At 49.6% G+C, this 16536-nt stretch overlaps 1 protein-coding gene across 1 annotated transcript; it reads left to right on the forward strand.

The window, feature by feature from the left end:
* Positions 1-9569: 9569 nt before the first annotated feature.
* ZNF285 (zinc finger protein 285) lies at positions 9570-14368 on the forward strand. The gene is given in 4 exon segments (XM_046682166.1): positions 9570-9584; positions 10752-10878; positions 12721-12861; positions 12864-14368. Coding segments are annotated over 4 exon segments (1788 nt in total).
* Positions 14369-16536: the final 2168 nt, after the last annotated feature.

Genomic DNA, 16536 nt, shown 5'->3' on the forward strand with positions numbered 1-16536 from the left:
TAGAGAAACCTAGATGGTACACCCCACCACACACCCAGGCTCTATGATACTAACCGTTTGGGGCCACCATCGTCTGTGTGGTCTGTCGTTGACAGAAAAGTCGTTACACGGTGCATTACTGCACACACATACTCAGAGTAGACTTGGGGACTTGAGATGTGAAAGGAGACATTTTCCATTGTATACACACATTTGTAACTGTTGGAATTTTTAGCTGTGTAATTGAAAAGTGAACCTAGCAGATGGAGAGACTCGTTTTCTGTCTAAAAAATGATTTCGGTGCTCACACGTATACAGCCCTCCAAATCGGCTCAGAGGTATTGAGGTCGGTTTGGATCGTGGCACTGTGGGCTGTCGGGGAGGGAAGTTCCTCCGGAGTCCGTCCAGCTGGTGTGTGCCAGGCTCACCAGCTGCCAAAAGCCAGGATATTATGCCCATCAAATGGCCTCACAGAGGACTTGTACCGAACAGGGTGTCTGGAAAACCATCTTAAACATATTCTTTTCCCTGATGCTGGAAACCTGAGGTCCTCTGTGGTATTGATTTTCTAGAAGCCTAAGTCCAGAAGGTCAATAGACTCTATCTTGATTCTGGAGTGTGTGGGGTAAGGGAAAGCACACGTGGCCCCAGGTGGTGACAGGCAAATGCATTTTCTCCCCACAAAAGCACTGGGGACTCCAAAGAGTGAGACTCACGGGGCTGCGCCTGAGGAAGGCTTCAGATCACACAGGAACTGGCCATGTGAATCGTGTCGCTCCAGGACAGCGCTGTCCGACAGAAACAGAGCAGACCAATATGGGAGTTTAGTAAGCTGATCTATACCAAATAGTTATCAATAACTTCCTTAGACCAGCCATAAGGAGTTAGGAAGAAAACTGGGAAGGGATCCCATTCACAGCAGCAGCGACAAAAACCCTAAACATTCAACAAATGAAATTTCAAAAGGGCAGGGATTTTTGTCTCCGTTGTCCACTGCTGTATGTCCAGTGCTTAGAACGGTGCCTAGCACATAGTAGGTGCTTGAAAAACAGGTATAACAATGGCCACAGACAAAAATTCCTGTCTTCATGGAGCTTAAATCCTAATAGGGGGAGGTAGGCAGTAAAGAAAATATGTAAGTAAATGATAGAAGGTGTTAAGTACTGAGACGAGGAAGGTAAAGTGCCAGGGGCTGTTGCAGTTGTAAATAGGAGTGTCCCGTAGGCCTCGCTGAGAGGGACATTTGAGCAGAGGATAAAGAAGGTGAAGCAAACCTTGTGGCCATCTGGGAAAAGAACCTACCAGCAGAGGGAACAGTGATTGGGTTTGAGAGAGGGCTCGCAGCCCAGCGTGGTTGGACCAGAACGGGCAAGCGAGAAAGTAGTAGAAGATGAGATCAGAGTGGAGGGGCTAAAAGAGAATAAATTAACTCAAATGTGGAGAATCTGCATATTTATCACAAATATTATTGAGGAACAGTAAAGAAAACCTCCTCCTCCCCATCCAACAAAAAGACTGAGGATCTGCCATAATTAAGGATGACTCCCATCTCTGTGGTAGATCTTACTAGATTTTTTTTTTAATCACGACGAAACTGTAATGTCAAGACATCAAAAGAGGCCAAAAGAATTTCACTGTCCTCTTTATGTGCCCTAAGTTGCAATGTCAAGCTGTAGCTGGGTGTTATTTCTCCAACTACTATCCACTGCTTGGAGACCCCCGTCTTCACTTAGCAGTCTAGTCTGGGACTAGAGCCGGGCAAAGTGACTGCGCTCATCCATTTTTGGGGTACTTTCCTCCAGGCCAGAATTGTGAGCCTCTAGGGAAACCGTTATTCAATTTTCTTCTCCCCATTAGGGCACCAAAGAGAAAGATGTTTTCTTTAATAGAAATCTTAAAGTGCTAAAAAAGCGTAAGTCCCAACAAGAGAGTCTTAAAGAAAATATGAAAACTTTACGTGTTTTCGTGATTTGTTGCAATACGTGTCTTTTAAGAGGACCCGCCAGATCGCGTGCCCTTCCCCGGCTCAACACAGAAGCCGCTGGTCGTTAATTGTTTCTGCTTCTCCGGAGCTGGGGAAATATTACAGAGCTGGGTCCAGAGCCATGTGGGGGTCTCAATTTCCAGAGACCCCCTTCCATAGAAACAAACCGTGCAAAAAAGTATTGAAGTAAATTTTAATTGAAAAATTGCCTGTTTATACAATCAAAGGGATGTCTACAGAGTAACAACCTATAAGGATTTTCACTAAAATGGTAACAAGTGTTCGTTTTCCAGGTGGTAAGCTATTTAGTCTTCTTCCTTTTTATCAGGGGTGGAGAGCGATAGGTCTTAATCATTATTAACATTCCACTGATATTTCATCGCTATTGTAATTATTACTATTTTAGATAAAGGGACAGAGCCCAGGTGGCACCAGATTTACCGAAGACCCCCGGGCAGCCCTCCGACGGCTGGTGCTGCCGCTGCGGCTGCCGCGCAGGGGCTTCTGGGGATTGTAGTCCACAGGCTCCCTTGCGCCTGCGCCATGGGCCCGGGGGCGCGCCTCTTTGAGGGCGACTTTGTTTGGGGAGCTGAGGTGAGTCGGCCTGCACCGCGCCCCCTTCGGAGGCGTCTCCGGGGATGGGAGTGGAGGATGCGCCGCTGTGACCCAGCCCTGTGGCCGGGAGTAGGAGGAGTTGGAAGCAGGGACTGGTGGTCGATGAAAGGACCTCTTTGGAGAGTCGGGTGATGGGGGCTCCGGCCCGGACTCCCTGGGATCGAGGCGGGGAGCTTGGGCTGGGTTTGGGGGCTTTGACTCAGGAAGCGGCTCTGCAGGTTTCGGGATAACGGCTTGGGCTGTGCATGCCCGGGGCGGGGTTGCTGTCGGTCTTGGGACGTGCGTCTCTGGACCCAGGCGGGGCAGGGGGGCGCTGGCTCCGCTTTGGGGGTGCGGGTTTGGGCTGTGCGTCCCGGACTGGGGAGAGGGACTGGCTCGAGCATGAGAATGGGGGGCGGCTTGGGCTGCTCATTCCGCGGCTTGCCTGCGGGGGGCCGATTCTGCTCAGGACATCCCTGGGTTCTCTGAGCCTTGAGTTCTGGATGCTGCCTTGGGTCCTCGGCAGCCCTGACTCCGGCGGGGCCTTCTTGACTGCGGGGCGGGGGTTCTGGCCTCTGGACACGGGGGGGGGGGGGGGGGGGGGGGGGGGAGAGCTCCGACGGTGCATCCCCTCTCTAGTAATAGCTCTGGAGTCTGTCCCTGAATGCACTTTGAAAAGAACTGCCCCGAATTATTAACCCCACCTTCTCCTTGCGCGCTGTGAGCCAAGGAATGCGAACTTTGAGGATTACAAGACACAGCGAATTGTAAGCTGCTAAATTGCAGTCAACAAGTTGGACATTTGAACGCTGACTCTGCATTGGGTAAGATTAGAGAATTAATTCTTTTAGGTGTAGTATTAGCATTTTAAACACTATTTACCATCTTTTAGAGCTACATAACGAAGTATTTATGGACAAAATAATATGATGTCAGGCATTTGCTTCAAAATTTTCTGTGAGTACGTGGGGACCAGGTGGTGGTGTAGTTGAGGCAAGAGTGACCACCTGCTGGTGATTGTTTAAGCCGTGTGATTGCTACCTGGGGGTTCCTTATACTGTTCCGTCTACCTCTCTGTATGTTTGAAATTTTCATAATAAAATATTTTTGAAACAGTTTTCCAGTTAACCAGCTAGGAAGTGCCCGGGGCGTAAAAAGGGTGGCTTTTACTCCTAGCTGCACGTAGCGTGTGGGGGCCAGATCTTGAGCATCCCCCCTGAGACTAGACCCCGGTGCCTCTGGAATCACTGTGAGCTCGGAGGTGCGGTCAGAGTTTCCAGCCTTTCCGTGGAATTCTGTAGTCTTCTTCCTTAAGGAAACTGATTCATAAGTCTTTTGTGTCTTGTCTCTTGTCAAGAGGCTATTTTTTTTTTCTTCTATCTCTGTAAATATAGGTTCAACTTCTCAAACCTGATTTTTCCAGAACTGAGCTCCTGATCCTCGCCGACAAAACCTGCCCCTCCTGTGGTCTTCCTCATCTCTGTAAATCCTTCCAGTCACTGAGGCCAAAGCCCCCACTGCTCTTTCTCTCCCACCCCTCGTGCAAACGATCAGCTGATCCCGTTGGCTGTATCTTCAGTATAAATGCCGAGCCCAGTACCTTCTCCCCACTTCCACCTCCACGGCCCTGATCCAAGGCACCGTCATGCCTGCTACCTGCTCCCCTCTTGCCACTGGTCGTCCCTCCCCAACAGCAGCCAGGCAATCCTGTTAACGCCTGAGTTGGATCCTGCCCTCCTCTCTTTAAAGTCCTCCCGTTGCCCCCATCTTACGCGAGTAACAGCCAAAATCTTTAAAATGGTCTCTAAGACCATCTACCATCTGGCTCCCGTTTACCTGTGTTTCATCTCCTCTTGCTCGTTTCCTCGCTCACTCCACTTTAGCCACATGCCCTGCACGCTGCCACCTCAGGGCCTTTGCACATGCTGTCCCCTCTGTCTGGAACGCTCTGGGTACAGATATTGGTATCACTGTCTTCCTTACTTCGTTAGCTCTTTAGTCACATCTCACTTCGGTGAGCCCCTTCCTGACCACCTGTTTCGCTCCCCACCCCGCTTCCCCCATCTTTTTCCTCCACAGCACTTATCACGGCTGTGTCTTGAGTGTCCAGATCACTGCCTGGCGCACGGTGGGCTCTTAGTAAATACGTGCTGAATGAGGGAATGCATTCCTGTCCTCCCTCAGCCAAAGGCGGAAGGCAATTAAGCAGCCACAGTAGACTGCTGATGGAAGTGCCAGCCACGTAGGTCCCTGCTGGGGTGTCCCCCTAGAATTCACGTGTTGAAATCCTGGAAGGTGATTAGGTCAAATGGGATTGATGCCCTTGTAACCGAGGCCCAAGAGAGCTCCCTTGCCCCTCCCACCCTTTGAGGCCACAGCAAGAAGTCTGTTGTCCAGAAGAGGGCCCTCACCTATGATGCTGGCACCCTGATCTCAGACTTCCGGCCTCCAGAGCTGTGAGAAATATATTTCTGTTGTTTGTAAGCACCCCCGTCTGCAGTATTTTGTTATAGCAGCCCGAACAGACTCAGACTCTACCTAATGTACGAGGGGTTATCCAGGAAGGCTTCCTGGAGGAAGTAACATCTAAACTGAGACCTGGAAGATAATAATAGTGAGAATAATAACAACATGATGTTCACACTCTTTAGCATGGCGTCCAAGATTCTTCAGGATTTGGCCCCTGGTGATGTTTCCAGCCTCATCTTAGCCACGCCGTCCTGTGGTTCTCTGTGTTCTGGTCCAGCCCCATGTGCTTCCTGTGCTTTGATTGGACCACAGTATTTCCCACATCTGTCCTTTTGCTGGCACTTCCATTGTTGCCCCTTATCCTTTTCCTTCCTTGTTGGTTTGGAATCACCTGTTTCTTCAGGCATCTGCTACGGCTCAACTATCTTTTTTTTTTTTTGGTGAGGAAGATTGGCCCTGAACTAACATCTGTGCCAGTCTTCCTCTGTTTTGTATGTGGGACACTGTCACAGCATGGCTTGACACAGATCCAAACCCACAAACCCCAGGCCGCAGAAGCAGAGTGCATGAACTTAACCATTACAGCACTAGGCGACCCCATGCCCTCTTTTTTCCTGAAGTTTTCCCTGACCGCCTGGACCTCTCGGGGGTGCTGGCTTCCTGTTCCCTGTGCCTTTGTGCAGCTTTGTGGAATGTCTGCTCCAGCCCTTCTCTCCTTCCGGGGAATTCATTGGCTCACCTCTCCCCGCGGGTCTGCCCAGCCTTTAGATCAAGAACTGACTCTCACTCTTATGTCTGGAGCACTTAGCAGAGAGCCCAGAGGACTGCAGCCCACCCCTGTCACCCCCTATTCTGTGCCAGGCGCTGTTCCGAGCACTTTGCATGTAATGACATTGAATCTCCACGATGACCCCGTGAAATAGGTTCTCTTAATGTCCTGCCTTGTGCCAGTGAAGGACCAAGGCACAGGAGACAGTTGCCCAAGGTCAGGGGCACACAGCCAGTGAATGACGGAGCCTTGAAGCAGGGCAGTCCGACCTCAGAGTCTTCCTTCTCCCCAGCCGGCTCTGCTGCCTTCCTCAGAGCCCGCCTTCGACAGGCGGGTCAAAGATGATCTGTGTTCCTTACGCTTTTGATCTCATGATCTGACCTCTTCACTCTGAGAATTAAATTTGGCAAAGGCTCAGACGTCTCCACTCATTCATGTATTTGGCACCTATTGCATGCAGCCGTGCCACATGTATGTGAATAATGCAGTCTCTATTCCTAGGGGGCACATGTTACAGGAGAGAAAGCAAAAAGTACCCGGAAAGGTTGCAGCGCATGTGAAAAGTGTTACAAGGGGTGTTGGTACAAGATCCTGTGGTCTGATCATAGAAGAATGGTCCCATGGTCAGGGGATGTGGGAAAGTCATTAGAAAAGTCCTCCCACAGTCCCATCGTTCAAAGTCACTTGAACTGGCCAGTGATAGGCTTTGTCATGTGCACGCAGCCAAGTCTCACTAGTCCTAGATTTGTGGACAGGCTTTCTGAGGGCAGGGCTGCAGTGCAGTCGTGCAGGTTGGGTACTGCACAAGGGCACCATATCTAAGATGTGCCATTCGCATTATAGGATACACAGACACACACACAGGCAACAGTCAAAGTGCCTTCTTCTAACAAAATCAGTATATTATAATAATTTCCTAATAGCTGGAAGAGAAGTATCTTGAGAAAGGGATGCATTTTTTTAACTGGTGCAAAGGCAAATTAGAATGGACCAGGGACAGCCCTGTCCACAGTCCTGCCGCAGGCCCTCAGGGCTGAAGCTGGTCTCGTAGAGTCCTTTGGCTCAGATGCTCACGGCTCAGACGGACAACTTGGGCACGACCACGTGACATTCACCGTCACACACACAGAGGAAATGCCCATTATCCTGGTCCCCAGCGGATCCACACGGTTGCCACATACGTCTGGAAGTGTTCGGGTTCGTCTCCTCGGCTCTGCAGCCTCTAGAACAGCTGGAGGGGGAAAGAGCCAGGAACCTGGCAGCCGGGTTTGGGGAAGGACTTGGAGCTTATGTTTCTGACCGTGTTTCTGGGCAATCGCGGTTCCGAATTCAGTGGCACCTTGACCTCTGGCTCCTCTTCCCCTAGAGAGGCTGATCTGGGCACCTGGTCTCCAGCCGCTGCAGTGACGCAGATCAGGGTGACGATCAGGTGGAGGGAGTGAGAGGCGCCTTTGTGGGAGAGAGCTGTGCGGACTCGGCAGGTGGGGAAACGCGGGGAATTGAGGCCGCGTCTCTGTGGTTCCCCACCTCCAGCTCCACGTCTGCCCTTCCACCCTGCTATTGCCCCGAGAGGCCGCCGTTGCCCTCTGGCCATTGGGCAGCCACAACAGCAGAGTCTGGAGAGAGGGCGATGGTGAGCCGGAGGATCTAGCCCCCCAGTTCTCTCTCTGCAGGATTGTCACCAGCTGGCTGCGCTTCTCAGCAGAAAGTTACAATTCTTGTCATGCGGCCCTTTCCACGTAGCCCTCGGTCCCAGGCCCCAGGATTGCTCCGTCCCCTCCCCACTTCAGGCCGAGTGGAGTGCTGGCGCCTCCCTGTCACTCCCCAGGGTGCTGCCAGGCCCCTCTGGTTACACCCAGCCTGCACCGTTGTAAGTAGTCTGTTTATTAAACTCCCCTCACATCTGATTGTGCCATCTGATTCCTGCCTGGTCCCTGAAACCAGAAGTGGAGGAACCCAAACCCCTTTCCACATACATGTGGGTGCGTGTGTGTCCGTGTGTGCCTGTAACTCCACCTGTGCTGTGCCCGGCTCTTAGCAGAGAACAGATTCTAGAAGACAAGAGCCTGGTATCTTTGTGTCTTTGCACCCACATCCAATGTGTCAGAGCCGACTCTATTTATGCCTCCCTTACTGTCGAGAGTCATTGACTGACTGCTTGATCGGTGGCGGGGTCTTTAGCAGGCACAGCAGATAAACGACTGAGGCCTGGTTATTTCTTCAGGATTTATGGTTTTGTGACAAGGTTAGGAGGAATATATCTGGTAGGTTTTAACTAGTATTATAAAATGACGCGATGAGTGCTATCCTCGGGAGTTGAACGAATCTTCGTTGGAGCCTGAAATAAGGGGCTTCATGCTTTCTCTTAAAGGGAGGAAAGGACGGGAGAAAGTCCGAGGATTTGCCAAAAACACATTTCATATCCTATTAACCTGAATTTGTAACGCTGTGCGCTGCCAGAGCTTGCAACTCAAAGGGTGGCCGGTGGACCGGTGACAGTTGGGGAACGAAATGTTACTGGTCTGTGAACTTGAGTGTCAGCGTTTAAAAATTTGTACAGCAATTTTAGTAATTGTATGATTGATTAATCTACTAATAAAAACACACTCGGACTTGTAATTTCTATGCCTTTTCATTTCCTTTTTCTAGAAGTTTCTTTTTTACTGTATTCTACCAAAATATTAGTCTGTGGCCGATTGAAAATACTATAAAACTGGTCCCTCTCTGTGGGTAGTTTGAGAAGCACAGCAAGAGGACAGAGATGTGGCTTTTGGTCTTGATCTTTTAGTCTTTGAGGTTCCCACAGTGCCTAAAGCAGCAATTGGATGCCATGAGTTTCTCCTCAAAGGCCAGAGGCCCCTGTGTTTACAGGGTTTATCGGACAGAATCCCAGCAGGAAATAGATAGCATGGTCAAATAGGGTCACTTGAGAAGAGCTTGAGAAAGGGACAGTTGACAAAGGTGGAGGCAGGGTATGGTCGTCCACAAAGGGGACCGCGGTATCCCTGAGCTAGTCAAAGCAGGGTCACTGGTCCCAGGACCAAAGGGCTAAGGGAGCGAGCAGGTACCAGAACCTGGAGAAGGAGCTGTGGGATGAGGACCACTGACAGGCACGATGACCTTTGGTCAAGGGTCATGGAACATGGCCAGTCCACAGCAATCCCAAGGAAAGCACTGGGGGAATAAATACTCTGACTTCATTTTGTCCCTCCTCTGGATCCGCTGCTGGCTTTCCCCATTGGCTGAACCCAACAGGAAGTAGAGGACAAGGGAATCCACTAATAAAAGCAGCACAGAGAAGGGAGTTGAGCAGACACGGAGAGGCAAGCTTGCAGCGTTTCTGTCTCCCTGCCGCAGTTCTAGAGAGTTCCAACTCAGAATACTGTGGGCGTTTCCAAAGCAGCGAGCATGCCTCATATGTCCTAGGTGTGTCATCAGTATTTGCAAAAGTCATGGGAGCCCTTAGGATGGAGGTGATGTCAATGCATTCACGAGTCTGAGAAAAGGAAGAGAGCATGGCGGTTTTGACCCAAAAGCTTGAGGAGAGAGAGAGTGGAGTTACCAAAGGGTCTGGGATGACGGCAGTGGGGGAGGCCCGAGGAGGTGGGAGTTCAGTCTATCGAGAGCGAGAAGAGAGGAAAAGATACCGTGGGAGAGGAGAATGTGGGAGAAAATAGTACAGATAGGAAGGAACCGATATTCATTCACTCCTGGGTTCTTCTTCATTGCAGTCCCGCCTTCTCAGCATCCAGCCCCTTCCCAGAGGAAGACAGTATGCTTCGGTTCCAGGTAAGTTCAAGCTTCCTTTCTTTCTCTTAAATGCCATGTCCATCCTGAGGAGCTGGGGATCTCGATTTTCTGGAAGGGGCTCAGCAGTTTTGGAGTCACTGCCATGTGGCAGGCCCTTTCCCTTGCTTGTAAGAGCTGTGTGAGGCAGGCGCTGTTCCTCCCTCTGTAGAAATGAAGAAAGACGCTCAGAGATGTCAAGATGGTTTGCCTATGGGTGCCTGTCCATTCATTGCTTGTCACGGGTCCACCCGAGAGGAGGACGGAAATCAAGAGTAAGAGTTTAGGAACTTTGTCAGAAGCCACTTGACAGCCCTAACAACAACCTTTAGTGGAATCGGAGGATCTGGGACAATATTTCTAAATAGCAATCGAATTGACTGCACACTCCTATATATTCCAGTATGTATTTCTAAAAAGGAAATGGATTACTCAGATTACCAATAATTCTTTGGTATCCCCTAATACCCAGACAATAATCAGGTTTCCCTGGTTGCCTCAGAATTGCTTCTTTTTGGTATCATTTGCATGTTCCTCTTTCCACACCGTTTCCTGTAAGCGGGAGCACTAGATGCTTGACCAGACTCAGATTTGAGCTGTTCCCAGAGTACGTCGCAGATGATGCTGTGTGCTAAGGGAAAGATGTTAAGAGTTTTGCGTTGATGTTGATTGGTTTATAAACTTGGTTTATTAATATTTTTGGACTGTCCTGATACCCGAATCCTAGGCAGTCTCTGCATGGGGTGGCCCAACTTCGAGGGTGACGGGGGACATGGGGGTTTTGTTTTCCCAGGCTCTATGGTTGAGGCCAAGAAGGGAGAATGGGAGTAGGCTGGAGCAGCCCCGCCTCGCACCCGTTCCCCCTGCAGAGTCCATGCCTCCCGGGCTGCGGGGTGTCTGCATGTCCTGGCTCACTCGCTGCAGCTCCACGTCCTCCCCCAGCCTCGCGGAACCCTCTAGCGCCCCGCAGTGTCCGAGCCTCACGCACAGCCAGTTGTCCAACAGGAAGCAGGATTTGCAGAGTCCCAGCGCCAGCATCGCAGCACATGGCTTCAAAACGAGGGTTGGGAGCAGAAAGACAACTTAAGGACTGGCACAGCTCCCAGCTTTGCCTTTTTTCCAGTGGCCCTTTGTGGGGACGATTGATGTGGCGTGTGCTCGGTGTTGTAGGAACACGTGACCTTCAAGGATGTGGCCGTGGTCTTCACCGAGGAGGAGCTGGCACTGTTGGACGAGGCCCAGATCAAGCTGCACCGAGAGGTGATGCTGGAGAGCATCAGGAACCTCGTCTCAGCGGGTGAGCACAGCGACACCTGTCACCAAGCATCAAACCACTGGTCCCGTTGCCTTAAATGATCTGCTTCAAACCAGAGAGAATATTCCAATGGGAGCACAAAGGGGAACTGGCCACTGGAGAGAAAATGCCTAAGAGATGCACATACAATGAGAGCCTTGCAGTTAGTGAGTTTTATCAGGTAAGTGTGGGCCAGTGTCCCTTGGGATGTGCTGGTCAGAGAGCTGTCTTCCACCTGCACCACGCCCTTGGGCATCTGATGCAGTTAGCAAGCCCACCCCGCCCCCCTCACGTGTTCGGGCTCTTGTTCTTTCCTCCTGTTTCTCAGAGTGAGATTGAGAAAGTTCACACGGTGCCAAGGGCCTTGGTCCCTTGCTTCCTTCTGGAGAAACCCCTGTGTTTGGGACAAACTCACATGGAAGGAACCAAACTGGGATCCATCATGTAGGAAGTGCAGTGTAGGTGTCAGCCCGCTTGCTGGTAAGTCTCCAGCCTCCTTGCAATTTCTCAGAGGTCCACACACGGATATGTGTGACCTCAGTTGAGTTCATAAGATAGTTGCTGTTACCGTTCCCCTTTCATGAAGGAAACAGCTGAGGCACAGAGTGGAGAAGTAACTTGCCCGTGACCACACGGCTTGTAAGAAGAACGAGGATTGGAACCCTCCCAGTCGGGCTCTAGGCCCTGTGTTTTTAGCAACTATGTGAAACTGAGTACCACTGTGCCTATATGTTAGAGACACAGGCTCCTCCGAGAATGGCCTAAATCAGGATGCTGCCCCACTGGAGAGTCCTGAAATCAACTTACTGTGTCGTAGCCAGTAGTTTTTGCAAAGCAAAATAGATTAATGGACTAGAACACAAAAGAATTTGTCAGAGGACCTTGCACCTAGTGAGGTTAGTGTCAGCTGTTAGACTGTTTTAGTTAACAGTCTGTGTCTGTCTCTGTGTCCTGGGTTGCAGTGTAAATGCTTTTTTTATTATGGGTACAGTCAAAACAATTGGAAAACCGCTGCTTTAAGCCTGTTCTGGGTAGCTCAAAGTCCCCCTTTCTGTGATACCACTGTATGAACTAAGGTCCCTCAATAGAATGACTCAGAAACTGCCTTGAACAGGAAGCAGGGACCTAAAAGGGGAGACGTTCAGGAAATGGATTGCAGGATCTCGGTGAACTTTCTCTGTCCCTGGAAGCCAGAGAACCTCAGGGAAAATAGCGAGGATATCTCTTTAAGCTTGTCTCAAAGGTGTACATGGGCCTCCCCCACTAACTTCAGGACCACATTTCACAATGTTATCCCCATTTCAATCCCCACTGCTGCTTTAGGCTCACCATGTACAGTTGTGCAGGTTGTACACAAACATTCATGACAGTTCTACCCATTAACAGTGATGTGAAGGAAAAGATGTTATCAAGAGGTCTTGTTGCTTGTTTCTACAACCTTATACAGCCTCTTGGAAGGTCCTTGTGATCCTTTGTGTCTCTCACTATGTCCAGCACTCCAATATTATGTATTTTATATATATGCATTTATTCCACGTGAATTGTATTGGATCCCTTACCTTTTGTAGCAAGATGATTAAATGATTAAAGGCTTTTTATTGACTATTCTTATAGCAGGGAGGTGAATTTCTTCCTTTATAAAGTCTTCCCAAGATTTCTTTTGATTTCCCTCCAACACCTGTTTTTTAATCGGCAGCTCATAGATCAGAATGACCGTGGTCCCAATTGTTTCATATACGAAAGGAAGCCAGTCACAATGTCCTACCCCATCCTAGTGCGTTTTCTCAAAACCTCTGGATAGACGATTTACGTGTTCCCTTAGCCAAATTCTCTTTCTCCTCACAGGAGACGGGATTAAAAACAGCGTTTCGAATCTTCAGGAAAAAGGGTTGAGTTACCTCTCGCGAGAAATGCTCTACTGTTGGCAGATTTGAAAACAAAAGATGGGTGGATTAATTGTGAGTCAGGATTATGTCACGAACCTTCAAGGAGATGTCCCCAATGTTTAGAAGGAGATGTCTCCCTCTGTGAAGAGTGGGCAAGAGCGTCTCTTCAGATTTCTGAAAGTGAAAACGGTGTAATAAATGCCATTAATTTAGAAAACCAAGATGGCGCGGCTTGGAAAGGCTTGACACAGACCCCAAAATCTTGGAGGAAAGCCCCCGTAATGACCAAGCCCCAGAGTTCTCAGGGAAGATGGAAGAGAATTCATATGGAAGAGAAATCGTGTGGGTGTGCTTGGTGTGAAGACAGCTGCCATGGGACCTCACGTGATGGGGATGATTCCCAAGAATGTAAAGGAGAGGGACCTTATGCATACACTGCCTGTGGGGAAAACTCGGTTATGAAGTCAACCGTCCAACAGCAGAATGTGGTCCACGCAGTCCCAGAGCCTTTGAGATGTACTAACCATGGAACAGGCTTCACAGAGGATGCGAATCCTTATGGTCGTCACGGCGCTCATAGAGGAGAAAAATCTCATAAATGGGATGCGTGTGGAGGGGACTTTAGTCTGAGCTCAGTTGTTATTGCTCATTATCCAACACCCTCAGATGCGAAAGCGTATGAATGTCAAGAGAGGGCTAAGGACCACAGACAGAGTTCAGACCTTCCCAGATATCAGAAGGGGCCCTCGGGAGACAAGCCCTAACCATGCATTAAGTGTGGCAAGGGCTTCAGGCGCAGCTCCTCTCTTCGCAACCATCACCGCGTCCACACCGGGGAGACTCCCTACAGATGTGAGGCGTGTGGGAAGGGGTTTGGGTTCAGGTCCCTTCTTTGTATTCACCAAGGCGTGCACACAGGGAAGAAGCCCTATAAATGTGAGGAGTGTGGGAGGGGCTTCAATCAGAGCTCCAATCTGCTCGTCCATCACCGGCTCCACACCGGGGAGAAGCCTTACAAATGCGGCAAGTGTGGGAAAGGCTTCAGCTCGAGCCCCATTCTTCACGTCCACCGGAGGTCGCACACAGGCGAGAATCCTTACAGGTGTGGCAAGTGTGGCAAAGGCTTCAGCCAGAGCACCCACCTTCACATTCACCAGAGGGTCCACACAGGGGAGAAGCCCTACATGTGCGGCGTGTGTGGGAAGGCGTTTGCGTACAGTTCAGTCCTCCAAACTCATCAGAGAGTTCACACAGGAGAAAAACCGTACACGTGTGAAGTGTGTGGGAAGGGCTTCAGTTATAGCTCCTATTTTCACTTACACCAAAGAGATCACACCAGAGAGAAACTGTATCGATGTGACGAGTGTGGCAAAGGCTTCAGACAGAGCTCAGATCTTCACGTCCACCTCTGAGTGCACATGGGAGAGAGGCCCTATAAGTGTGGAGACTGCGGGAGGGGCTTCAGCTGCAACTCGTATCTTCTCGCTCATCAGAGAGTGCACACGGGCGAGATGGAATATCCGGGTCGTGAGCATGGCGAGGGTTTTAGTGATAGCGCAGACCTTCTTGCTCATCAAAGACTGCTCCAAAGGACGGAAGCATTATGAAGGGAGGAAGTCAGGGTTCCATCAGGAAAACAGAAGCCACTCTCTGTCCTCCAGGTGACAGAGGCTTCCTCGGCCATTGGGAGGGCCGGGGGAGGGACACACAGGGACACTGCCACCCACCATGTCAGCCCGCAGCACGGAAGCAGGTGGTTCTCCAACATTCCAAGAAACTACTGTGGATCTCGAGAACTTCGGCAAAGCTGCCATCAACCGTCATGTGCTCCAGTGGCAAAGTAAGTGATTCTTGACAAATGGACGGTTTGTGGCAATGGCAGTAGTTCGAGGTCAAATTTCCATGAGTGGGCATGCCCCGGAAGGAGATCCTAGTTGGGATGAGTGGGACCTCAGTCCACCCAAAGTCTTTAGTTGTCTTTTTTTGGAGAGTCTCTGCTAGAAAGATATTCTCTGTATAAAGAACATTCGAAAGCGTGCTCAGCAATGAAACCCATGTGATTCACATGGTGGGAATATTAGCCCACACTCAGGTTTCCAGGTCCATTAGATGCTCTAAACGGGAGAGAAGCTCTATAGAAGTGACAATTTAAGGGTGTGGCAGAGACACTGCTGTGTGTTCCTCACACGGGTTCTATTTGCTGCGCCCATAGGAAGACTCCATTTCCCAGCGACCCTTGCCTTAAGAGTGGGTCCACGTGAGTGAGTTCCAACCAATGGCAGGTGAGCAAAAGTGATAGGAGCCACCTCCAGGCCTGGCCCTTAGGGACATCTTGTGACGCCCTCCAGGCTTCTCTTTCCTGTCACAGTGACCTGGAGGCTGTTTGTTCCAGACTGGATTGATGGAAGGTGGCATTCTCCCCTGTGTTGGACTTTTTTTTTTTGGAGTAAGAAATAAGCGTTTATTGTGTTACACTCCGGAGATTTGGGTGGTTTATCTGTTCCTAGCATCGCAAAAGCTAAACTGACTAGTACAGAGGGAGATAACAGCAACATTTCACAGTCACTGGAGTCTGCATAAGAAAGCAACGTTGCAATTCAGAGTTCAAAACTTTTCATCTTTAAGGCTCTGTGTGGCAGTGCAGCCACCTAAAGTGATGTGGAGAAGACTTCTTCAGGAAGAATCTTCATTCTTTGTGTGTACATAAAAGAGAAACGTTCCAGATGATGTGCATTGAGTAAAACTTTACCGAAAGTGCAATCTTTAGACAAAAGAAATCCCGAGCAGCAGAAGAACTCGATAACATGTAATGGTGGGAAAGTTGGTGAGCTCACACCTTAAAGGCAATAAAAAAATTAGCTAGAATAGGTGTCCTGCTAGGAGTCTGAATAAAGTTAATTAAGTAAAACTAATATTTGCCAAAGTGAGTAACAATTTTGTTGTGAGTGATGTCAAATGGATCCCAACTCCTAGCGATCCTGTGGACAGCAGAGTGGAGCCCTGCCTGGTCTTTCTGCACCATCCTCTCCCCTTCCGGCACTCCATCAGACATGCTCTGCTGCTATTCATAGGGTTTTCATGGCCAGTTTTTTTGGAAGTGGGTGGCCAAGTCCTTCTTCCTAGTCTGTCTTAGTCTGGAAGCTCCACTGAAACCTGTCCGCCATGGGGGACCCTGCTGGTGTTTGAAATACTGGAGGCATAGCTTTCAGCACCACAGCAACACGCAGCCACCACAGTGTGACAACTGACAGATGGGAGTTGTGGTTCCCAGACTGGGAAACAAACGTGGGCCAAGCAGTGAGAGCCAAATCTTAACCACTAGACCCCCAGGGCTGGCTGAGTTAACAATTTACAGAAAGCCAAAAACGTTCATCGTCAGAAGCAGACATCATTGCTCCTCAGCAGTCTTGTTTAGTGATGGGTTTTTATAAGGTTCTCATTTTGTCAGGTTCCTTCCAAAATTATGATTTCATTTAGGATTATAGATGGGTTGGGGAAGAGGCGGTATCTTGACAGTATCTTTATTCATCTTGAATAACAATGCCCTTTTTGTATCTTAGCGATTTGTGGGTTTCTTCATTTGGACCATATTTTATTGTTAGTTTTTCTTACATTATTTTTTCATGCTGGTCATGGCTTGTATACAGAACAGCCACTCAAATGCAAATAAAACCATCCGTGAGGTGTCGCTTTCTTACTGATGCTGGGGGCAATAGTGAAAGACTGACAAAACTCAGTGTCAGCAAGGGAGTGGGAAAAAATCAGCATCCTTATA

This window comes from Equus quagga, chromosome 13 (genome assembly GCF_021613505.1).
Source record: "Equus quagga isolate Etosha38 chromosome 13, UCLA_HA_Equagga_1.0, whole genome shotgun sequence".
NCBI lineage: Eukaryota > Metazoa > Chordata > Mammalia > Perissodactyla > Equidae > Equus > Equus quagga.